Consider the following 24,783-nt stretch of genomic DNA (forward strand, 5'->3'; position numbering starts at 1 on the left):
TAAGAGTTTTATTATTTTTTTGGCTAATCACGTCGTTTAAGTTTTAAAATCAAATTTTTTTTCCATATAATTCTAATTTGAGGAATTAGTTTTTTCTTAAATCATTGGGGGTTGGTGCTGTTGCTTTGAACTCTTTTGGTGAAATTTTATTTTGTTAATATATGCCCTAATGTATGTTTTCGTGATTTCAAACAGTTTGATTATTTTTAAAATAAGATATTCTTATATTTTCATTACTTTTTGAACCCATTAACAATTTGTTCGAAAGCTTCAAACCAAACGAATGACATTCCGTTCAGTTGAATACGAAGTCGTTTGTGGTACGTATGACATCATGCCAAATGAACAGATTTCGTTAACGAGTTACTCGTTAACGTATGCGACGATTTGACCCCTGGATTAATATTAACATACCTATGGTTAAAGGAAGTGAACCATTGGGAACTGCCGACTTGCGAATTTGGCTACTGTTAATAAGCATCCAATATAATAATACAGGGTGTCCGGTAAAAAATGGATATGTAAACTATGACTGAATAAAAAAAACTGGTGGAATCCATTTTTCATGAAATATTTTTTTTACAAGATCCTGATGATGAAGCAAAAAGGCCCTCGAAATATGTATGTATATAGATTATGTAAAAATAAATTTTTTTTTTTTTCATTTTGCATCGAAAAACGAATTTCAATATTTTTTCAAAGAAAAAGTGCAACAGCTATAAACATTTTTAAATGCTCATAGTTTTAGTCAATTATTGTAGAAAATTATAAAATTCATTCATTCGTGGTTGTGGTGACCGAAAACGTAAGATGATGAAATTTAAAATACACTGAACGAAAAAAAGCTAAACTGGTTGCAATAGAAATTTTTTCTATTTGGTTTTAGTACAGTCATAAGTTAAGCTATAAGCCATTTCAGGCTTATCCATACATAAAAAACTCTATCGATGTTACGGCAACAATAGTTTTGTGGTGAAAAGATTAACCAATGTTAATTAAATAGTTCTCTTTATTTTTACTTCTTCAAATATTGAAGAAAAAAAGCTTTTGTTTATATCTCCACCAAGTAATATTTGACACATACCGATCTAAAAATAATTCCTCATTTCATCATCTTTTTCAAAAAAATAACATTTTGTACAAATAGAAAAAAAGAAGATTATTTTGCTTAGAAGAAAAACTTAACAAAGGTAGTTAATCAATAGAATTAACAAGCTCAAATATTTGCTCATTATTTAGAAGATTTTTTAAATGTTGTCTAAGTACACAGGTGCCCGTAAGGCGTTTAAAATTTTTTTTTTTAATTTTTTTTATTGCAAAGTCATTCATTGCTTACTTTGACGCATGAATAAGAAGGCTTTTTTTAAATTAAGAAATCAACTAAATAAGATACATTTTTATTGTGCTTTGAAATATGAAAGTCACGTTTGTGTGACCTTGAGATAACAATAAATCATGGTATTACGAATTGTAGAAAATGCGCCGAAAATGGATCTGGCAAATCCTAAACGGATTCTTCAAACTTAGTATGTGGTATTTTTTGAAGATTCTCCCGAATTTTTTGAGAGATATTTTTTGATTTTTTGAAGATGTACCTACTAACGGTGCCTCAAATAGAACCATTTTTTATTTTGTAAGCTAATGATTTACTATTAATATTGTTTAAAAAAATATTATACTAAATTTCAACTGTTGAGGCAGAAAGGAGAGCCAACAATTAATATTAAGATTTTGAATCAAACGTGTAGGATGTTTTAATATAGTTGAGATAGGTAACCTGTCATTAAATTAAGTTTTTTTTGTTTTTGTTTAAATATTTTTTTTTCTGATATGTCAGTGTATAATCTGCATCCCGAATTTAATCACAAAAGAGTCAAACGGTACGTGTTTAAGATTAGCCCGAAGAAAAGCGTAAATAACCTGGTTCTAAGCTTGCTTTACTTTACATTTTATCTTCTTACTTTTAATTATCACAAATAATAATTTGTATTTTCTTAAAGTATATTAGCCTTTTTAAAATATTTGCATAAATAAAAAAATAGCATGTTAATTATATTATTTTGGAAGTTTATAGCAAACAAGTGCTTATCTTCAACCAAGAAAAGTCTTGGTAAAGAATCTTTTGTTGAAATAAACAGAAGTTATTACATTGTGAAACTTGTATTAAACAGGTCTGAGTTTTTATTTCAATCACGACTATGAGCAAAAAAACAGAAAATGTATCTATTGACGATGCTCTTGCCGAAACAGGTAATTTTTAATTTCTTTTTTTTTTTTCTAATTTTTCGTACAAAATCAATTTAACAACTTAAAATTGTATAGGTTACGGAAAATTCAATTACTTTGTCATTGTGATATCTGGAATGATTTTGATAAATGTGATCCTGGAATGTACCGGATTATGTTTTGTTTTACCTGTTATCAATTGTGATATGGACTTGTCTTATCAAAAGAAAGGAATTTTGGGTGCTGTTAGTTTTTTGGGAATGATTTGCAGTTCACATTTGTGGGGTTTCTTAGCTGACACAACTGGACGAAGAAACGTTATAAGACCTACATTGATTGCTGGATATCTTGTGACAGTGATGTCAAGTTTTTCTCCAAACTTTTGGACTCTCACTATTCTTCGATTTGTTAATGGATTTCTGTAAGTTAAGCTTTCAAATTATTAAGTTTCTTAAATTAAAGTGCAACAAATGCAGATGGTAAAAAATTAACTAAATTGAATTTATAAGAAATTTATCACAATCCAATATAATTAATGCACTAAAGCTAAAAATGCAGTGCATTTACGCATTTTAATTGCTAAAATCTAAATTTTTTTTAATTCATTGCTGCACTTTTATGTTGTTTTTTTTTTATAATTAAATACACTTCGTGCATGAATGCAGATTTAGCTTAAGTCACAATTTCAAAATTATTCATTAGAGCGATTTTAAAACTTGAAAATGTACTTACTCCAAGGCTATTTTATGATGTACAATTAAAACTGTGAGCGATCAACTGCACGTAGAAATAATGCCATCACACAGGCAGGTGCAGAACGCAATTGGCCTTATCAAAAGGAAAAAATTACAAATTTTGGACTTAGGCTAGTTCTGCATTTATGCAAAGACTTGTGAAATGTTGGAGAAGTTTTCTTAGAAAAAAAAAAGAAAAACTTAACAAAAACTACTAAATTTCCTGTTGGCCCTAATTTTGTTGAGTCTATTAAAATAAATATGGAAGATTTTGGGATAAGTTTTAAAAATCAAAACCTATCCCAAAAAATATTTTTTTGACTACAACTAATTGAATAAAAAATCTAAAAATCAAACTTAGCTATACATACTTATAACTTTAAATTTTTTCCTAAGAAGGTCCAAGGAAGTGGTAAAAAATCAAAAGACTTTCAACGTATAATCTGTAGTTTTTTTCTCGTTAAGGCATTCGAATGTTATAAAAGACATTGTTAAAATATTTTTCGGACTGTTGACTCATTTGCTTTTATATCGATATACATACATATATAAAAAAAAAAACAAAATCATAACCAAAAAGTTTCATATTTTGTGTAATGATCTTTCTCCACTACAGAGATATACACTTAAGAGCAAAAAAACGGAATCAAAAAAAACTATTTATATTAAAAACAAAAATTGCAATGGATAAAATAATGTTTCTTAAAGTTTCATGGTCTCATTTAAAAGCTTGAAATTTTTACTTTTAATTGTTGGTGAAAACTTATAAATGTTAGATTTTCTTGATACTCTCTGCTTCAATTTCAGTCTTTTTTTTCCTTGCATGCTTCATTTATGTTGATCTTTATAAAGTGAACGGGTTTTTAAATTCCTAGCATTGATTTAAAGCTTTTGTTTCAAGCTTTTTAGTGGTGCAATTAACATTCATGTATGTCAATTACATCCTGACCTATTATCGTTTTTACAGAACGAAAAGTTTGATTCCATTTTTTTGCTCCTAAGGGCCAATTTTTCAATGGTCAGTTAAACATTCAGGTAGTACTTATTCCTAAGGATAGAGAAAAAAATCAATTTTTCAACAGGCAGATATAGCTTATTCCTAAGAATAAAACTATCTGCTTCTTTCAGAGACAAATAAAAATTATTCTAAGAATAATCTGAACAAAAATATTGTGTCAGTTGTCAAAGCTGTTTTGAAAGAATTTTGAAAAAAATACAGTGGAACACAAAAAAAACAAAAACAATCATGAATAAAAATGACGTTTAATTTTCAATATTTTTGAATTTGACAATTTTTTTTTGTTATTCTGTAGAATAAATTATTCTTGATTGAACAATTCAATGTTTTTATCTGATTGTTTATGAGCCTAATAACTTTATTCGTCGAACAGTTAACTGACTGTTTATTAGAAGATTGAAAAATTGGCTCTAAGTGTAGTAATGAAAATGATACATATTTGTTATTATTATCTTTACTAACTAAAAACACATTATAAATATTAGATTATTAATACACTCTCTGTGAATATGTTGCAGATATTTGTATAAAGAGAATAGGCCACTCTGGCGTATGCGTAACATTTTTATGGAAGATCAATTTATTTTGTATGATAATTATTTGATATCTTTAATGATGTTTTGTTGTTCAAAACGTTATAATGTCAGGTGGAAAAATCACAGAGAAATATCATTGAACCAGAAAACCGTCTAAGAAATTGGGACTAAACTGAATGACTAAGAAAATATTCTCATTTAAATTATTATCTCAGCAAAAACATAACTTTTAAAAAAGTACGCAAGTTCTTCCATGTAAGAATTAAGTCTCGCACAAGAAGCAGCACTAAGATATAAAAGGACAGAAAATTCTAAGATTTGGTATTTTAATCAATTTATATTTTGACTGTTTCGCTTAGAAATTCTTCATTAAGAAAGTCTTTAGACTTTTAGGCCCCACAATGGGGTAGATTTTGAAAATACCGGTGTTCCAACTATAAAAGGGTTAAAATATGAAGCAGACGGTTCATTCTTTAAACTGTAACTTGGTAGTTGATAGAAATTTCGAATGAAATGTTCATCAGATATTTTAAGTTTCTTTTCATCGCTGACTATTGACTTTGGTTGCAGTAAACTAAACTTTAATTTTAACTTTTATTAAAATATTTTTAATTTGTGTTTTGTATTCTATTTACCATCTACAGATTGTCTGCAGGTTCCGCAACTGTTTTTGCTTACCTTGGAGAATTCCATTGCAACTACTTAAGAAACCGGGCTCTTATGTCTTCAGCTTTTATATCAGCAGCTTCAGCTATTTTCTTTCCCTTATCGGCTTGGGCTGTTATAAATCAAAATTGGTCATTCGAAATACCAATTATCCACTTAACTTATACACCATGGAGAATGTATATACTTTTAGTTGGAACACCGGGTTTGATTTGTGGATTGAGTCTTTTCTTTTTACCTGAGAGTCCAAAATATTTGTTATCTATTGGTAAGGAAAAAGCTGCTATGGAAATATTGAGAAAAATATATTCAATCAATACTGGGAAAAGTCGTAATAGTTTCAATGTAAGTTATTTTGTTAATGAACTTTTTGTTCTCATATTATTTTTGATTTATTTGTAGATTAAATCTATTAGACCTGATAATGAAGAAATTCAAAGGTTCGTTGTAAAAAATGGAAAGAGTGTAAAAGCAATTGTTAAGTCAATGTGGAATCAGACAGTTCCACTGTTAAATAAAGAGCATTATCAAAAAACCGTGTTGGCATGTTTTATTCAATTTTGGACTTTTTACGCTGCCCATGGGTTATTTATGTGGTTCCCTTACATTCTCAATAAAGTGATGCAGTTTACGAATGAAAACCCTTCTGCAAGACTCGAAATATGCGATATAGTATATTCGATGGTTGAAAAAACTAGAAACATTCAATTTAATGGCACAGATGGTGTTTTTGAAACTGTAAGCCCTCTGATAAATGAATACAAAATTTGTTGTATATTTTCAATATTTTTTTTTAGGAAAGGGGTTGTGACAGAGTTTTGGAATTGTCAACTTATAAACATTCTATATCCCATGAGGTGATTTATGTGAGTTCATTTCTATGTATAGGATTTTTAACCGGGAAAGTAGGACGGAGTCCAACTCTTTGTAAGTTTTATTTGAATGGAGAGGAATATGTGGCATTAAACATTATTTTTAATTTTTTTACTTTAAGTCACAATCTTATTTGTTTGTGGTGTATGTGGAGTATTGAGTGCAGTTATCACAACGCCTATGGTAGCTATATACTTCCATATTATTTTACTGGTAGCTGGATTGGCAACAACAGTTGTTAATATTACTGTTGTTGACATATATCCTACCAATTTCAGGTAACAAAATAAACCTTTACATTAATACAAATATTCAAGCAAATAGTGGCTACCATTTTTTTTTAAATGTTTATACCCAACCTAAAAAAAATTTTCAATTAATTTTTAACAAATTTCTTTTTTTTTTTTTTGTTTTAATTTTATTTCAGAGCAATGGCTGTTTGTATTTCACTTATGATTGGGAGAATAGGAAGTGTTACTGGAACGAATGTTGTTGGGATGTTAATGGAAAATTATTGTAAAACTTCATTGCTTACAGCTAGTATACCAGTGATAATCTGTGCTTTCTTATCATTGCTTTTACCAAGTGGTATGAATTCAAAGAAAATGAAAAAAATTAACTATAATGATCCCACCTCATAATGGATCATTCGAATTCCACTTCAAAATATATTTTATTTAAGCTCAATTTTTGTAATTTATGTAATAAAAACTACTGTAAAAACATATACCTACACATATTGTACTTGTAGTTAAAGTTGTATTTTCTACAAGTTTAAATAAATTTCACTGATATAAAAATCAATATAAAGGAGAACGGGCTGTACGCGCGGCGATAGAGTATAATTAAGAATTTACTTTTACTATGGACGTTTCGTGGTTTTGTCGAAATTCTGGTTTTCAAAATTCTGCCAGCATAATATTTGAATAAACAAAATCAGCATATTCTGTTTCTAAACTAAATTACCACAGTTAAAATATGGTTTAACTTTAGTACTTACTTTCCAAACTATTTATTTGTTGCTTAATTGTAACAAATATTTTTCAAAAAGCATAGGTTGAATTTCTTAGAACTCATACACCCCTTATAGAAACGATGTTGTATGATAAAAAATAATCATTTTCTTATTGAATTTTTTTAATATTCATTTTCAAATGAATAAATTTTTAATTTTTATTTCGAAAATGTTTAACATCAAAAACCTTTTCATTTTTAAAGCCTCTGAAGAATGCTCGTTTTTCACTGAAATCGATATTTGGTGAGTTTTTAAAACCCATCTGAAGTGAATTATACTTTTTCAATTCACTATGTATTGCAAGAGTGAGTTCCTCTGTGTGCACGAAAAAAGGTGTTAATTGCATTGCGTACAAGACAGAGGAAAACTCACACAGAAAATCTCACTCTTGCGCGGAGTTTGGCCACTGGAATCAATTCTTATCCCCTATTTTGAGTCTTCAATGGAAAAAACGAAATCGTGAAACCTCCGAAAAATGCACTTTTTCGCTAGAATAACTTTCAGTTACAATCTGTTAGTATTTTCTATGTTAAGAGCTATAAAGGATCCCAACTGAGGATTAATCTGTAATAATGACGTCGTTTATGGGATATTTAAGAAAACGTTACTTTGACATACACTGAAAAATATACTGAAAAAATTGTTTCTCGAATATCATCATTTGACACATGTTTTCAAGGTATTTTTTGATTCTGAATCTAATGACATAAAAATAAAATCAATACGATTGCTCTAAGAAAAGTTATTGCCGGTTAAAAACAAGGGTGCTTGTTTTCTGACTTCAACAGGTAAAATATAACCGAAACCCATGTGAAAAACATGCTACACTGACAAAATTCGGAATGAATTTTTTAGATAAAGCAGGGACAAAGGATTCATAAAGTTTTTAAAAATATTTTTGGTGAAAGGGTGTTTTTTTGGTGGGTTGAGTTGTGTGTGAGACTTATATTTTATTAATTTTTAAAACTTGGTGAAAAAGTTTTTTTTAGTATAAGAATTAAGATTCAATAAAGGGTACAAAATTATCTTGAGTGAAAGGATGTTTTTTTTAAAGATATGATGAAGTTGGAATTAGTACCACAAAAACTGGGAAAAAATTGTTACACCAAAGAAAATTGGTACAAATGTTTGATTTATAACAGAAACCAAGAACCTAAGTAGTCTATAAAAATATTTTAGGTTAAAGGGTGTTTTTTTTTTGGTAAAATCTGCGAAAAATCCGATAAAATCAATGGTATAAAGTTACCCTTACGAAATTTATTAAAAATGTTGTCTTTTCCATGGGAATTACGAATAAAGTAAAACTATAAATTTTTTCATCTGAAAAACAATTTTTTTCAGTATATTTTTGACCTTCACCCCCTCCCTCTTGTCGATTAAACAAATTTTGAACAATGTTTCTTGTTGGTCTAGGGCAGTTCTGAACCGATCAATTTTCCAGAACTAAGCTATTCTAAGAGAATACGAATGGGGCCGTAATCTGCTATATCATTTGTTTGGTGATTTGACAAATCATTGTGAACTACAACTCCTTTTTGAGTGTAATGACTTTGCAAATATATAGGGGAACTCCGATTTTCTGCTGAATCTGAACGGCTAAGCACTTGCTCCTGAGATTACAATGATACTCTAGAGTCTAGAAGGACTACCCCTCAAATAAAGTATTTATAGGTGGTGCATTTAACCCCAGAACCTCTGGGGTCACATCACACTATTTATTACGCCACGGTACAATAAAGTTGAGGTTCATGTGTTTTCTTTAAATATGTAAACATTATCTAAAACAATTTCTTTAATTTAAGAGTAAGAAATTCTTTGTTGTATCTTCGGTAATAAAATCTGATAATTTTGATAAGAAAATCAGAGCTTTTTTCAAGGCTTTTTTGTATAACTAGAATAGAATAGAAGAAACTGAAAAAGAAAATACAATGATAAGAAAGCCTCAAGAAGAAAATTATAAGAGAGTAATTAAAACAGAGAATTTATAGTCCTAAATATTTGCTCGTTATTTAAGTTTTAAGACATTATTATTCATTTTATGAGTAAGTAAGTATCTTATAGTATTTACATTTTACTGCAAAGTCATTATGTCTGACTTTGAACACAAGAAGAGGTTAACTAATCAAAATATATTTTTTCAATCGGTTAAATAAGTTAAAGTCTTCGTTTGGTTTCGCTTTAGCGATTTTTGTTTTTTTGTTGAACAGCGACTGTTAACAAGTTAAAACATAATTATGGCAAAATCGGTATCAAAGGCTGTATCTATTGATGAAGCTCTCGAAATGACAAGTTTGTTTTTTTTTTTAATTTTTTAAAATGTGAATTTTTTTATTTTAATTTTTTACAATGTTTTTCTCATTTTTTTTTAGAATTCGGAAAATTTAATTATTTTATCATTAGTGTGTCTGGTTTCATTTTGATTAATGTAATAATGGAAACACTTGGCATTAGCTTTGTTTTGCCAATTCTAAAGTGTGATTTGGAATTGACATATCAGGAAAAAGGTATCCTTGGTGCTGTTGGTTTTCTTGGAATTATCACCAGCTCACATCTTTGGGGATTTTTGGCTGATACAAATGGTCGAAGAAAAATAATTGCACCAACATTGTTTGCTGCATATTTTGTTTCAATAATTTCAAGCTTTTCACCAAATTTTGTCACTCTGGCTGTTCTTCGTTATTTGAATGGTTTTTTGTAAGTATTATTATTAGAAAAAAAGTAATCTAGTTAACAATTGCAGTGGCATGTAAAAAAAAAGCTGCAAAACCACAAAATATATATTTCGTTAAAAATGTAAAAGTTACATGCACTTCATATCAATTTCTTCCCAACAGGCGGTGTTTTTTTAAATACTGATATTTTTGTATAGTTTACCACTACACATACCAATACACCACTTAAAAAAAAAAAAATGATGCAATATATGATGCAAAAATAGAAATATAAAAAAAATGTTATAAATACTACTATAGAAGTGGGTCACTGTGGCGTATGCGTAATATTTTTTTTTGTTTTCTACTGATGAACCTTATATCGTATAAACTTTAGACAGCCCATCGTAAATAGAGTCACCAGTCCAGAGTATTAAACTGTTGAACGATTTGTCTTTTGCAACATAGGTCTGATGGGGTTCGATTCCCAAGACAGCCCAATACCTTTTTTGTTAATAAGCTTATGACGTTATCACGTACAATTAACGTCCGTAAATCGACTTTACAGACAACTAATTTTTTTTGTTACATAAACCAAAATACACTTTTCTTAGGAATTTCAAAATGTAAAGCAATGCAAATGGAACGTTATGTTAAAATTTTAAGGATGTACAGTAGAATTAATAGAGACATTGAAAAGATTTAAACGAAGAAATTATGACATCACCCCAAAAGAACTTAAAAATATGCATTTTTTAATGAGAATATCTCAAAAACGTGATGTGATAGAACTTTTCTGACTTCGGATTCGAGCTCAGCACACTTTTTTTTCGAGAAAGGAATAAATTTTGTTTAAAGTTTCAAAAGACCTGTGATTCGTGTAGCACGTTTAATAAAATTAATTTATACGTGGAGGTATTTTTTTTTTTTTACTTTATTAAACTGGGTTAAGAGGGTCCTTCTTTTTTTAATATTTTCATTTTTAAGTTAATATTTCTTTTTTACAAAACCAGCCTATCAAGCTATGCAATTAATTTCTTAATTTTTTTTTTTCAATACACATAGGATATCTGGTGCATCAGCTACCATATATGCTTATCTAGGTGAATTTCATTGCAACAAACTCAGAAACCGTGGTATTATGTCGGCTGCTTTTGTTTGTGCGGCAGCTGCTCTATTTCATCCAATTATGGGTTGGGCAGTTATCAACAGATATTGGTCATTTTATGTGCCAATTGTGGATATTGTCTACAAACCATGGAGATTCTATATTGTGTGCTGTGGATTACTTGGTTTTGTTTCGGGATTGTGCTTTTTAATCCTGCCTGAAAGTCCCAAGTATTTGCTATCAGTTGGAAAAGAAGACGAAGTTATTGCTATTTTAAAAAGGATTTATTCAATTAATACTGGGAAAAAAGCTGAAAGTTTTGAAGTTAGATTTTTTTTGAATAAAAAGTATGTATTTTTTAAATATTTAAATGTTTTAGATAACCTCAATTGTACCAGATATTGAGGATGAACAAAAATTGAAACTAATCAGAGGGAATAATAACTGTGTAATGTTTTTATTCCGATCAATGTGGAACCAGACTGCACCACTTTTTCAACAAGAACATCTGCGAAAAACTGTCTTAAATTGTTTAATACAATTTTGGATATTTTTTACAGCCCAAGGAGTTTACATGTGGTTTCCATATTTGCTAAATACTGTTATGCAATTTACAAAAGATCATCCAGATGAAAGAAACCAAATGTGTGAAATATTTTACAAAATAGAACGAGCAGACGTGATTGAGGTAGAAATGTCTTTTTTCAAAAAGCTATTAACTTTCCAAAATAGACTTATTCGTAATTTGTGAATTTGTTTTTCAGGATGATAACCAATGCATACAAACCCTTGAAGTCTCAACATTTCAACATACATTGGCGTTAGAATTTATTTTTATTATAATTTTTATATTTATCGGATACTTTACTGGTAAACTTGGAAGAAGACCGGCTTTATGTGAGTAAAGATATAAGTACTATAATTGATGTAACACTTAAAATATTTCTTTTTCAATTTTAGTTATAATTTTATTTATATGCGGTAGTTGTGGAGTTCTATCTGTAATTGTAGATATTCCAATTGTGGCAGTTTACTTTTTAGTGGTATTACTTGTCGTTGCAATTAGTTCCTCAGTTCTTAGTGCAATTGTTGTGGATATGTATCCGACTCATTTGCGGTAAGTAAATGACATCTTTTCATACCATTTTTTCAATAATCTGAAATGTCATAAACTAAAGCCTTATTTCATCTTTTTACCCTCGATATCTTTTGTTTAAAGTCTCAAAAATGGTTTTAAATTAAGGATATGAGTTCATAATTAACAGGTTTATCTCCTTAAGCTTTTTTCATAACTAAAAACTAAAAGTTTCTTGGATGTCTGGTTCCACCAAACATTTTTTTCCTTATACAACAGTCGGAAAAAGTATTTTGACAAAATGAACATTTTTCTAACTGATGAGAATAATCTGCAACGGTTAAACATAAAATAAGAAAGTTGACGGGTATTTATTAAGTATATTATGGTGAATCTCATGATATGATTGGAAATGCCATTCTTTCATCAAAAACTTTGTTAGCAAATGTACCCTTTGCATTGAGCTCGAAGAAGACAATTTTACCATGTTTATGGCAAGATAATACCTCATAAAACAAAAATTGAAAAAAACTGGGGTCGAATTACGGCATACGTTCGTTAACGTATGGTTGCTATGTGTCCCTATCTTTTTCTACTAAATAAATAGAGACACAAATAGTAAAAACGTTAACGAATGATCGTAATCGTATGCTGTAATTCGACCCCTGAATTCTCAAAGGAACATATTGGTATGGTTCTTTCATTCAAAAACAAAGTTTTATGGACCACATTCTCACAAAATTCTATCTCAATGGTCCGGGAAACGAAAAAGAACTGTTGAAGCTCCGTAAAAATTTGGTCAAGTTTGTTCCAGAAGCGAAAAGCACAACAACATGTCCCTTTGAGAATTCAATTTTATCTGTATTATCTTGCCATAAACATGGTAAAATTGTCTTCTTCGAGCTCAATGCAAAGGGTACATTTGCTTACAAAGTTTTTGATGAAAGAATGGCATTTCCAAATTCAGACTTTTTGGAGTCAATCCGCGATTTAAAATGAAATCTTCAAAGCTCGTCTATCTTTTTTAGTGCATTTTTTAATTTTTTGTCCATTTATGGTAAATTTTGAATAGTATAATTATATTTTTGTGTTTTTATATTTGGTAATTTTTAGTTTCCACAGATTTTTTACTAGACACACCGAAATTATGACTTGCAACAGAAGATGCACTAATTTTAATGTTAAGTTCCGCCGTTTTGCCCAATTTTTTTTACAAATCGGGGCCTTAACAAGTCTGTCAGTTATATACGTGCTTTAAACACGTAAAATGCATTACCTTACCTTACCAACGTTGAAAAAGAACGTTTGTCAAAAAAATTTTTCCCCTTAAAAATTAGTACTTTTTATACAAAAAATGCAGCCTCGAAGCATAATACCAACTATATGACTGACATTGAACATCATGAGATTCACCATAATATACTTAATAAATAACCGTCAACTTCCTTATTTTATGTTCAACCGTTACAGATTATTCTCATCAGTTAGAAAAATGTTCATTTTGTCAAAATACTTTTTCCGACCATTGTACATATTACGAAGCCGATATCTTTTGACCAGTCTCGAAATTGGTTTGGAAGTAAGGATATGAGTTCTTATTCTTAATCAACAGGCTCATGCATTCAGGTAAAACAATTACAAATCTATTTTTTTTTTTATTTTCGAAAAAATCCAACGGTTACCCCTTGCCAAACAAAAATACATTTTTCAAAATTTCTCTTTAAGCTCTATTTATAACAGAAAACTAAAAATTTCTTATAGGTCTGGTTCCTGAGATATTTCCAACCAAACATATTTCTTTCTTTTTCTTACATTCCGAAGTCGATATCTTTTGATTAAAGGCTCGAAATTTTTTTTTTGTCTTAAATAATATTTAACAATTTCTAAACTACTTAATTACAAAGTTAACAAATTCTAACATCGAGAAAATGCTGAACTTGTTAACTTGTATAATTTTACAAATACAAGTGGTGCATTAATTTTATTCATCCTTCAAATCCAAAATTTGTACTATAATTAAAATATTTTGACAAAATAACTTTACTGAATTTCTTTATAGAGCAATGGCTGTTTGTATTTCTTTGATGATCGGACGTATTGGCAGCGTAACTGGAACCAATATTGTTGGAGCATTAATTGAGAATCATTGTCAGATGGCCTTGCTTCTTGCAAGTTCCTTTTTACTTTTGGGTGCATTTACAGCTTTTCTTCTGCCCAAAGGGTCACCATCACATAAAAATCAAAATAAAGACGAAGATTTGTAAGAAATTACTTGAAAAATCTAACTTTTCTGAATGTAATAATAGTTATTGTTTTTTTTTTTTTTTATAAATACACTATAAAAACTTTAAGCTTAAACTTATTTTTGAACATTTTTGTTTTATTTCATGATTATTTCCAGGATTATTATCAAAAAATTTCAAATATTTATTTTTGTATAAGCTTTGGACACGTACCTACATAGTTTTTTTTTTAAGAGCCCTTTGAATTTTGCAATATTTGGGGTGATACGATGCTTGTGTAAGTTTAAAATACGATTTAAAGTGTCCAAATGATGATTTTCTTAAAACGTTAATTTTTAAGTTAGATTTGATTTCGACTCAGAAAGCAAAATTACATACTTATGCATGTATTTTTTTAAAGTTTTGGACACATGTTTTTACTTGCTCTATAGGGCAAGTATTGGTTTCGTGTCAAAAAAAAATTCGAGGTTTTAATTGAAACTAACATTACGATGATGGAGAGGTCCGAAAAAGTGGTTTTCGTCATGACGTCCGTCGGTCTGTGCGTCGGTGCGTCTGTGCGTCTGTGCGTCGTCAAAAAAAGGTGTACATGAAGCTGCAGCCTAAACGGGTGAACGGTTTTTCTTGAAATTTGGTACAGATGATTTTTTCGTAATTTCCAAGGTTGGTTTTTTTTTTGTTTTGTAATATCTTGCTTAGAACATATACCTCCCATACAAAATGTTCGAGGATTTTGATTAAATTTGACCCACGTAATACTGTACGTAAATCTAACAAAACTGCGTTTTTAGTTTTTCTCAAAAAATACGTATAGTGAAAATATGATATTAAAATTTTTTTTTAAATCACCGATGTCGGCTCTTCCCGTGCATCGTTAATGAGTTATTCCAATTTTCTCGAAAACGACTCTAACGATTTTGATTAAATTTAACACACGTAATGTTGTACGTAAATCTAACATAATTGCGTTTTTAGTGTTTCTCAAAAAATACGGATAACGGAAATATGGCTTAAGAAATTATAAAAAAAATTACATATTTTTGCATTTCTTATGAAATTCCTTAAAAAATCAAATTATAACCAATTCAAAATATTTTTACAAAAAAGCTTTGACATAAAAGGTATGATAACATAAGAGCAAGTACGTGCGGCCCCAGTCGTGCATTTTATTTTTTTAGGCTTTCGATTTTTTTTACGAGTAGTTTAGAGCATAAATATATATAGGTACCTTCCCTTCATCATTGGGAATTTGATTTTTCATGAATTTATAGCATTTCTTCTGTCGAAGGTTGCACCATTACAGAACAATCCAAATACGGAGGAAAAATCGTAAGAAATTTACTTGAAAAAACATATGCATCTATTTTGAATCTAATAATGGGGAAATTGATGAAAAAAACGACATATTTTCCATATACACAAAGTATATTTTATTTATTTATTTTTTTGTCAATATAGTTACATTAATAATAGATATTATTATTTTTTGTTTGTTTTTTTTTTTTTTTTTTTTTATAAATATAAACATACGATAAAAACTTTAAGTATAATCTTATTTTTTGTTAATAATATTTATTTTGTTTTATTTCATAATTATCTGATTTCCAGAATTATTATCAAAAAACGTCAAACAACTACAGTCATACATAAATAAGTTTAATACAAAAAAAGAATGTTTGACCAATCACTACTTAAAAAATTTTAAATTTATAATACTATTTATAGCTTATGTAAAATAAAGTCTTTTTTTGTTATTTTTGAGAAAACACTTATCATGTGGATGTTTCATTTGTGTTGGGAACAATAAAAAAATGATTGTTTCTGGACACATGCATTGGCATGTCTCGAGTCACAGTATAAATAAAATAATAATATGTGTGAGAGAAGAGATAAAACAAACTATTTTAACGGTACATTTCTTACATAGAATCAAAACTACAAAAACAGATTTACAAAAAGCCTTGTATTTCTATCAATATTGGTGAAATCAAAAATAATAAAAGATTTCCAGAAAAGGCAAATATTGAAGAAAGGTGATGGTTTGATAGAGCGCATGTACAAATTCAAGTATGGGGTCAAAAAAAACATGCACGATGAGTTGACTATCAGTTCTGACGAGCAGTATTGGTTTTAAAGAATAAAATAAAAACAAAACATGGTAGACTGAAACCTCCACTTTAACTTTTGGGTACGAGTGGTAGCATAAGATTATTGTTTTTTTTTTTTTTTGGAATGTACCTTAAATTGTATGTATGATGCACTTAAAATTCAAATATCCTCCAAATGCCCCATCTAGAGACTGAAAGGCTTACACATTTTTTTATTGCAATTAAAAGATCTTTCCAAAAATAACATATTCATTTTATGCTATCCAATCACAACCAAAAATTGGTGTGAGTTCTTAGTCTATGGGCAAATAACAAGAAGATTAAAAATATTTTGTAGACAATTTAACTTGTAACATAGTGAAAATGAGCAAAATAAAGGTTTTATCATGTGTTTAGATAGATCAACAATCCTAAATGATCCAAAGAGTGATGGTTACTATTACTATAATGTATTATTATTGCCGATATATTCTATTTTGTTTTTTATTGCATTTCCCAGATTTGAGTTTGTATTTATGCATCGTATTCGTTATAAAATAATAGATTTGCAATAAAAATAAACTGTTTATTACAAATAATAATCTAGACGTTTGACTTACTAAAGTGGCAATTACAAAGTCATAATGACAAACTAATGCAACAAAGTAGTTTGAAACTTGTAATAAATCTGAGCAATTTTATTCTTGTATTCACTCCTTTGTTGCACTTTTTTGTCGTGACTCTTAAGGCGAAACAGACAACACCAGAATATTTAATTATAATTATACCACAAATACTTCTCCATTTTTTCTTGTTCCGCTATTATTATTACTATTCGAACTAATGCTGCTATTCGCATCAAGCAGTTCAGCTTCTTTGGCAATCTCAACAATGCCTTCAGCCCGCTTTTGCGTTTCATCTTCTACACTTTCTTCAGCACTGTCTAACTTTTCTAACTTTTCGGTGACCAAATTTTCTGGTATATTGCTGATGATTTCAGGTTTCTTTTTATTTGGGGAATTAGCTTCTTCACTGTCCGCATCATTGGTTTCAGCGTCAGAACCATCAGTATGAAATATTGCCGAATTTTGTGGTGGATTTGCGGGTGTTGTTGATGGGGGAGCTGTTGTCACCGAAGACCACCAATTGGATAACGCACCCTTTGCTTGTGAGATTGCTCCACCTTTTGAAAAAAAAAAGAAATAGTTTAGTTAAATAAAAAGAAGCAAAAGGAAACTGTTTAAAACTTACCAACTGCTTTACTTGTTGATGTAACAGCGAGATTTATTTTTCGGCCGCTTTCACTATTTTGCATAGAACTAGAAATATAAGATGAAATTCAAACTATTTTGTAAACAATTTCACTAATAATTAAGTCTTACTGGGCAATTTTGTTCCTCATGTCATTGTAAGATAACGTTCCAGCAAACAGATGACCAGAAGGGAGATTTTCAAAGAAACTCGGTTCTGGTCGTACATCGTACCACTCTTGGAAACATTGAGTTCTTTTGAATGTTGACATAAAATTACTATTGAAGTGATCACAATCTTTGGGGCTATCTGAAAACGAAATTCAATAATTCATATGAGTTAAGAAAAAAAAATTAAATCAGAGATAATTTCTCCGCTAGAATATAATAAAATGTACGACTGGATTGCACGTACTTGCTCTTGTAGTACTTTTTAATATTAGCTTACTGTTGCGAATTCAGGCATTTTAATTAAATTCTCAGAAAAAAATCGTTTACCAACAACTTTTTTTAAATTTTGAATACCAACATATTTAAAGGATAAAATGGACATTTTTGTCCCGACACGTTCGAAATTTCATCAAAATTGATAGAGACATTTTAGAGAAGATTGCAATAACTCGAAAATTTTGTATGGGAGGACCTAAAGCGAGATATTAAAAAAATAACACAAAAAATCATTTGTACCAAGTTTTGTTTGGACTGAACCGAGGAACAAACGAACAGACCGACGGACGGTATGACGAAAACTACTAAATAATGTTGGTTTTGATTGAAACTTCAAAAAATTAATTTTTCGGCTCCGTGGGTCGTAGAGAGCTAAATTTTGTTTTAAATTGTAGAAATTTTAAAGGACTACAATAATTTCTTACTTCGTTACAGACAATCAACAAACTTTAAGTGCAGTCGCATTAATGCTACGACCACCTCTAAATAGTCTACGATCAAATTTTAAGCTATGATATTAAAATTGTCTTGATCGATTTTGTTGTTTAGCTGAGTAGAGAAGGAATCTTTGGAAGTATTATCGGAGAGCATACTCTTCACGAAACTACGTGTGCTGATAACGAATTTAGGCGTCTCGTAAGACGGTTATATTTCAAAAATAAAGTCTAATAGAATAACTTCGGGTTCGAGTTCAGCATCCCTAAAACCTTCAGAAAAGTATGGCATTTTAATTTTGTTGGTAAATGTTATCTGCTATATTTGCAATAAACTCAAAAAAAAAAAAAACATATTTATAAACGTTACCTTGAACAACAGCCGTACGAAGTAGAGATAGCATGTAGCCCTGGAACTGTTCTCGTATCCAGAACTCACTGCCTTGAGCATCTTCTTTGGGATTTTGCACATGACGCATTAAATATTCCATAAAACGTAGATCTTCAGTGGTTAGAGATAATTGTTTTCTAAGATCTGGGTCATGAGCTTCTATTGTGCAATTTTCAACATCAACTTGGATATCAGCCAAATTGCGCTTTTGTTGAAAAAGAACATTTGAAGTTCCAATGACATAACTAAGAACAGATGGATCTGATAGAAGATCCATGTATGGCAATGACAGATATGGCAAGCAAAGATTACCACTCGCAAAGATTGTTATAGGTGAACGATACTCATCCGGATTAATTGATGACATCGCAGACATATTGGCTGTAAGAATAAAATTACCTATTTATAAAACACTTAGTAGTTTATAGAAAATTGAATTACATTCTAAGGTATCCATACTAGTCTCGCGTGTCAATGAATTACTTCTGTCTATTCTTTTTCCAACTTCGGCGCCATTGGAATCAGTCCTCACAAATTCTCGATTTGATTCAGGACTGCTCTTTACAGGAGATGAAGAAGATGAAATGCTCTCACTAATTTCTCCTAGCTTCTCATTTGTAGGATGATTTATAGCACAACCATTCTCGTCTTTAATTTTTGGTGTTGGTGGTTCTATTAAATCGTTTTCTACTTTAACATTCTCATCATCACTTGCTTGGGTGTTTGAAAAATCTGGCATTGGTGACATTGGACGCGATGTGCGAACACAGGCGACCTCTTGAAATCCTTTTTCCAATAATCTTGGTATTAGAGATGATATTCCCAAAATTAAACAACACATTCCACGAACGGGCGAAGCAAAAAATACAACACGACGTTGCAATAAAAACAACTTGAACAATATCAACGTCTTATGTCGCCATTTAAGAACAATTTCTCGCAATGAAATGCCAACATAAAAATGCCGTAGTGCCCGTGGTTCTTCAACAAGGCAAGCATTTAGTTGGTTGTAGGCTTTGACTAGAATATCAGTACATGAGAAGTCACCTTGGTCGAAAAATGCATCAGCGATGAGAGAGAGTTTGACTTCAATGTATCCGTAGATGGGGAGGCGTGACAAAATACAGACTGATTTTTGAACCGTACTTCTGGTAACATCTGCAGTACGAATTTTCAATTTCTACAATTTAAAAGGAAAAAAATGTTAGCATTTTTATTAATTTATATTGTTAGATTAAAACAAACCTCAACTGGTATTTGCCTGTAACAAGAGACTCCAAATATACTTTCAGTTGGATCCAATAAGCTTGGTAGATTGAAGAACACAGTGTCCTCGAGATAATTATGTGAGCCATCTGGCAATGCAAGCGTTGGTAGGTATTTCCAACCTGATGGGCATTCATTCTTGCCTTCCGTGTCAACAATTAGAGGAGGATACGAAAACTCAACCTAAATATGTAAACAGAAATATTTAAATCTAGAGTTCGACTTTTGAAGAAATACTCTTCAGAAAATTAATGGATTTATCTGCAAAATCTAATCTAATTATATGTATTTACATTGTATATATGTAGTTTAAAAATGAGTATTACTTTTACCATAGGTGCAAGTACATGCGACCCAGTAGATAGTGTTTTTTTATTTCTTTCTGATTATTTCGTACTGATTTAATGGTTTATTCAACAATTTTTTGAGTAGTTAATGAGATAGACGTATTAGAATGGGTTTTCCTAATTTATGTTTATTTATTAATTCGCGTGTTTTGTTGGGAACTGAGTACTAAGTTAAGGAAGATCAAAAGCAATTGTTTGGTGTTTTTATCGGTGTTAAATATAAACTGAGTTGAGTAATAAGTTAACAATAAAACACTGTTAATGTTTAGGGAAACAAATTGTAAAAAAATAAAATGCACGACTGGGTCGCAGGTTTTCCTTGATCAAATCGTTAAAGCTGTTTTCGATAAATTTTCAATAACTTTTGTATGGTAGGTACACCATTTTGAGAGACTATGCGACTATACTATACTTTAACACAGCAAGTCAGTCACATTTGGAATATCAAGTTGGATGTGGCAATGCAGAAATTCAGTCTATGTACATACGTACGAGTATAAGTTTATGTAAATGATCTTTTTGGTTTGAGAATGTCAATTTGAGCCGTATTTTATTGTTACTCAGTATTTTACTGAGTAAACATTTTATGACGTAAACAACAACAAACGAATTATTTTATTTATTATATATTAGTAAAATTATTAATAATTAAAAATGTATAAGTTTAGAAAAAAATTTTCTTTGTAGACCAACGAGTAAAAAACTTTTGTTTATCCTTAGCAATAATTTGTTGTTGTTTCCCGTGTAAAATCATGTAAAAAAAACATCAGAAATTGGAATTGAAGAATTTTAATTTTTTATTAGGTAGTCAAAGTTTGAATTTATTAAAAATAATAATTTTTTTTTAATTTCTAGCTCATGGTACCAAAATTAAAATAACAACTTAAATCTAATTTCAAACAGAGATCGCAAGAAGGCATTGATTTCATTTCAATATAATGTATTGCAGTCTAGTGAAGATACCCTCTCAAAAATTGACTAAGATGTGCACGAAGAATAAAATAAGACGAGCTGACATAATGGATGTGTTTTATTAACAAGCTGTCAGCTGCTTAATGTTTATCTTAGCTTTACTGGCTCCAAAACATGGCGCTTGTATTGCTGCACTCGGACAAGGCTTTGGAAAATTTAATTCAGTGACCGCTAGAAGTAACACTTTGTTATGATGTACTTTAAATTTAAACTTGCTTACTTAATAAAATTATTACGCTTTGAATTCTATATCAAATCAATTTTTATCTTTTCTATAACGTCAAACTGAAGACACGTAAATAAATAATTTATCCAAATATGGGATTGCACTATGGGAATGCAAAACTTAACGAGAATAACAAAGTAGCTCCCCACTGAGTACATAGGCTCGTAAGGATCCAAAGAAATGATGGACCGAATTCTTACAAGATAAGGATATAAGACTTCCATGAACCATGATCCAGAAGGAAACATATTGCGGAATGAAAGATAACGAAACGAAAATAACGTCATCAAAAAAAAATCTAAAAAATAAGAGAAAACCAGAAAAGGACAATGCTTGAATTAACTACCTACGCATGCTAAAATACTTCTTGAGAACATCATTCCAGAATTGGCTTAGGGAATAATCTAAGGATTATCTCAGGTTTTCCATATGGGCTTGTGCACGCTAAAAAGGCACCTCAACTTTCTTGTCTTGGAAAATAGTACCTACCGTATGTAGATTCAATAAACTGCATTTTTGGCAACTGCAATGAATTAATCCACCAAAATTTTCAGTACCTTGGTTCTAACCAGGCTGAAGAAAGGCAAAAATATCATGAGTGTACCTCAAATACTAAATTTCTTCAAAGGAATTAGAGTAGATGTTTTGGAAGGAACTAATTTTATAAATTTAAAGTAAAAAAATTCAAACTAATCCAGGGTCTACGCTGGACTTAAACCCCTATCAAACAACAAAGTGAGTAGTTTGATTGTACTATTTTATTGTTTAACTCTGTACTGTGTTTTTATGATAAAGAAACCTATTTGTGTGTCGTGTTATCTAACCGTTGTGTACTCGTTACTTTTCAACAAACAAAATTAATAAACAAATAAATAAAATAACCATTCAGTATTGATACAAATTATATTATCTCTACATTATGTGCGACTGTAGCTTCATCTTCCAAGGCATTGTATAATTTTAATAAGAGATCTTGCAACAAAAAAAAACCTACTTCCACGGCTTTCTTTAAAGTACAAGTACTTACAAGTACAGAGCCTTAAAAACTATTTTAATTTGTTTAAAGTGTTGTAAAATGCTCCAACCCAATAACTGTTAAGAAGTTAATCATAGTATCAGCAAGATTAAAGATTCAGACTGCATTCTTTTGCTTCCGTTTAGCATCCATCTCTTTTCTTTCTTATTTCAACAATAACAAACAATTTAAAAAATCTACTATAGCTACTATTTTCTTTGAGTCATGAATCATTTTACTATAGAGTCACATACCTACGAATATTTAAAAAAAACAATAAAATATTTTTCGAATCTAGGATTTGTGTCATCCACTAGAGTTAGGTACACCTACTCTTACCCTTTGTTATCAGTTCCTTTTGATTTTGAAATTCAATGCACAAAAACAACAGATTCTTTACATTTTTAAAATTGCAGACGTAGAAAAAAATATCTATAGAAGCCTTAGTACTTTTCATAACAACTTGAATACAATGAACTTCGGATCAGTGGGAAGTTGTCTCAGAGGAAAAAAATCAATATCATCTGAACGAAGTACAGAAACTTACATCTTTCGTGTTAGATTATATTGAAGTTAATAATTTGATGAAGTAACAAACGTTATTTGTTTAAATAAATAATTATTTATATATAATAGAGTGCATTTTATGCATTTTTGAAGAAAAAAAAAAGTAATTCATTACCTGACATCCGAGTTTGTGGTGGAATCCAACAACTAAAATATGCAAAATCGGTGGCTTTTCAGACATTTTAACTTCTAAACAATTAAATCAAGAATTACATAATATTTTAACTTTATTATTGTTAAAAATTATAATATTATTCCAACTTTTATTGCTAAATTATATTCAGAGAAATGCAACAAAACACACAAAATTTTTGCACAATACAACGACAACAAGCAGAAAAGTAGATACTTCACTTCTTTTGCTTGACTTCATTAGAATTTTTTGACATTTGACGTTTCTCCGCAGTTTCTTCTGCAAATAGAGCTTTTTTCGCCGGCGAACAGAAAAAAAATACAAATGAAGTTGGATGTGGTTATTAATTTGAAAATAAACTTTTGGACTGTTTGATTGATATAAGGTGCGTCCCACCATATGACGGTTTTTAAGATTTTTTATATGGGACGTTTTCATGGCATTAAAAATTGATTGCTGAGTTTTTTTTTAATGAAATAGCCGTATTCGCAATTTCTTCTACAAACATAGCTTTTTTCATCGGTGAATAGAAAAAAATAAAAACGAAGTTAACTGTAGTTATATTTTGATAATGAACTTTTGGACTGTTCGATTAATAATAGACGCGTCCCACTATATGACGGTTTTAAAGATTTTTTTAAATGGGATTAAAGACCGTTTTCATCCTATTAATAATTGATTTCTGAGTTTTTTTTTATGGAAATGTATTATGTATCTATGTATGGAATATGTAGCTTTTCTCTCAATAGGGCTTTTAAGCAAGAAGTGCTCAAACGTCAAACTATCCACTTTGATGAACCTGACATTTGTTTTTCTATTAGAAAACATTTTTGGGAACTATAGTTAGGTATGTTTTTTAACAAAAAAAAATCAATTTAACAAGAGTCTTCAAACAGTCAGCAAACAATTAAGCTAACAAATTCTTACGAAAATTAATTTAAAACCGGTGTTTTATTACATTTAAAATTGGTATTTGTCATGTCATCAAAGTGGGAGCTGTCAGATTTGGATTTGACAGATTCGCTTACATCCCTATTCATTGAAAACTCATAACTTAAGCCAGAACTATAATTGTGTGGATCAGAATCAAAACCCATTGTATCCATTTTTTTTTATTTCGAGTAAATCGAGAAAAACTTGTATCTCGTAAACGAAACATTTTTTAGTACTTTTTTAAATGCAGGATTGATTCAATTAAACAAATAAATTCAATCCTAAATGCCGAACATTTTTTTTTTCAAAAATCCGTATAAATTTTCGGATATTCCCATCTAATCTCATCCCATGGATAAAATGGTTTTTGAATTTCAAATTAATTTTAGGGCCAATTTTTCAATAATCAGATAAACCTCAGATAGAGCTTTTTCCTTAGAATAAAAGTTTTTTTTTATATTGACATTTATTCTACTGCATTTATTAATTCTAAGCCCTCAGGGGTCGAATTACGGCATACGTTCGTTATCGTATAGTTGCTATGTGTCCCTATCTTTTTCTACTAATTAA

At 29.8% G+C, this 24,783-nt stretch overlaps 4 protein-coding genes and 1 long non-coding RNA gene across 5 annotated transcripts; 4 read left to right on the forward strand and 1 right to left on the reverse strand.

Moving 5' to 3' along the window:
- The first annotated feature begins 590 nt into the window (after positions 1 to 590).
- On the forward strand, positions 591 to 5,602 carry LOC129909531 (synaptic vesicle glycoprotein 2B-like). The gene is made up of 5 exons (XM_055986605.1): positions 591 to 621; positions 2,068 to 2,250; positions 2,323 to 2,647; positions 5,159 to 5,525; positions 5,597 to 5,602. The coding sequence occupies exons 2-5, from the start codon at positions 2,199 to 2,201 to the stop codon at positions 5,600 to 5,602; spliced, it is 750 nt and encodes a 249-aa protein (XP_055842580.1). The 5' UTR covers positions 591 to 621; positions 2,068 to 2,198.
- LOC129912693 (uncharacterized) lies at positions 5,603 to 6,715 on the forward strand. Its single transcript, XM_055991050.1, has 4 exons — positions 5,603 to 5,918; positions 5,978 to 6,107; positions 6,175 to 6,331; positions 6,481 to 6,715. The coding sequence occupies exons 1-4, from the start codon at positions 5,667 to 5,669 to the stop codon at positions 6,692 to 6,694; spliced, it is 753 nt and encodes a 250-aa protein (XP_055847025.1). The 5' UTR covers positions 5,603 to 5,666; the 3' UTR covers positions 6,695 to 6,715.
- A 2,443-nt stretch (positions 6,716 to 9,158) lies between these two features.
- LOC129912234 (synaptic vesicle glycoprotein 2B-like) lies at positions 9,159 to 14,253 on the forward strand. Its single transcript, XM_055990386.1, has 7 exons — positions 9,159 to 9,357; positions 9,438 to 9,762; positions 10,785 to 11,151; positions 11,207 to 11,515; positions 11,592 to 11,724; positions 11,788 to 11,944; positions 13,962 to 14,253. Exons 1-7 carry the CDS (start codon positions 9,303 to 9,305, stop codon positions 14,164 to 14,166), a joined length of 1,551 nt encoding a protein of 516 aa, XP_055846361.1. The 5' UTR covers positions 9,159 to 9,302; the 3' UTR covers positions 14,167 to 14,253.
- A 2,074-nt stretch (positions 14,254 to 16,327) lies between these two features.
- LOC129912636 (late secretory pathway protein AVL9 homolog) lies at positions 16,328 to 23,511 on the reverse strand. The gene is made up of 7 exons (XM_055990969.1): positions 23,263 to 23,511; positions 20,000 to 20,203; positions 19,196 to 19,934; positions 18,734 to 19,135; positions 17,615 to 17,792; positions 17,484 to 17,551; positions 16,328 to 17,415 (listed from the first exon to the last, which is right to left on the reverse strand). The coding sequence occupies exons 1-7, from the start codon at positions 23,326 to 23,328 to the stop codon at positions 17,015 to 17,017; spliced, it is 2,058 nt and encodes a 685-aa protein (XP_055846944.1). The 5' UTR covers positions 23,329 to 23,511; the 3' UTR covers positions 16,328 to 17,014.
- Positions 21,946 to 23,324, forward strand: LOC129912640 (uncharacterized). Its single transcript, XR_008771878.1, has 3 exons — positions 21,946 to 22,055; positions 22,120 to 22,300; positions 22,997 to 23,324. It is a non-coding gene; the product is annotated as an uncharacterized LOC129912640 (long non-coding RNA).
- Positions 23,512 to 24,783: the final 1,272 nt, after the last annotated feature.

This window comes from Episyrphus balteatus, chromosome 2 (assembly GCF_945859705.1).
Source record: "Episyrphus balteatus chromosome 2, idEpiBalt1.1, whole genome shotgun sequence".
Taxonomy (NCBI): Eukaryota; Metazoa; Arthropoda; class Insecta; order Diptera; family Syrphidae; genus Episyrphus; species Episyrphus balteatus.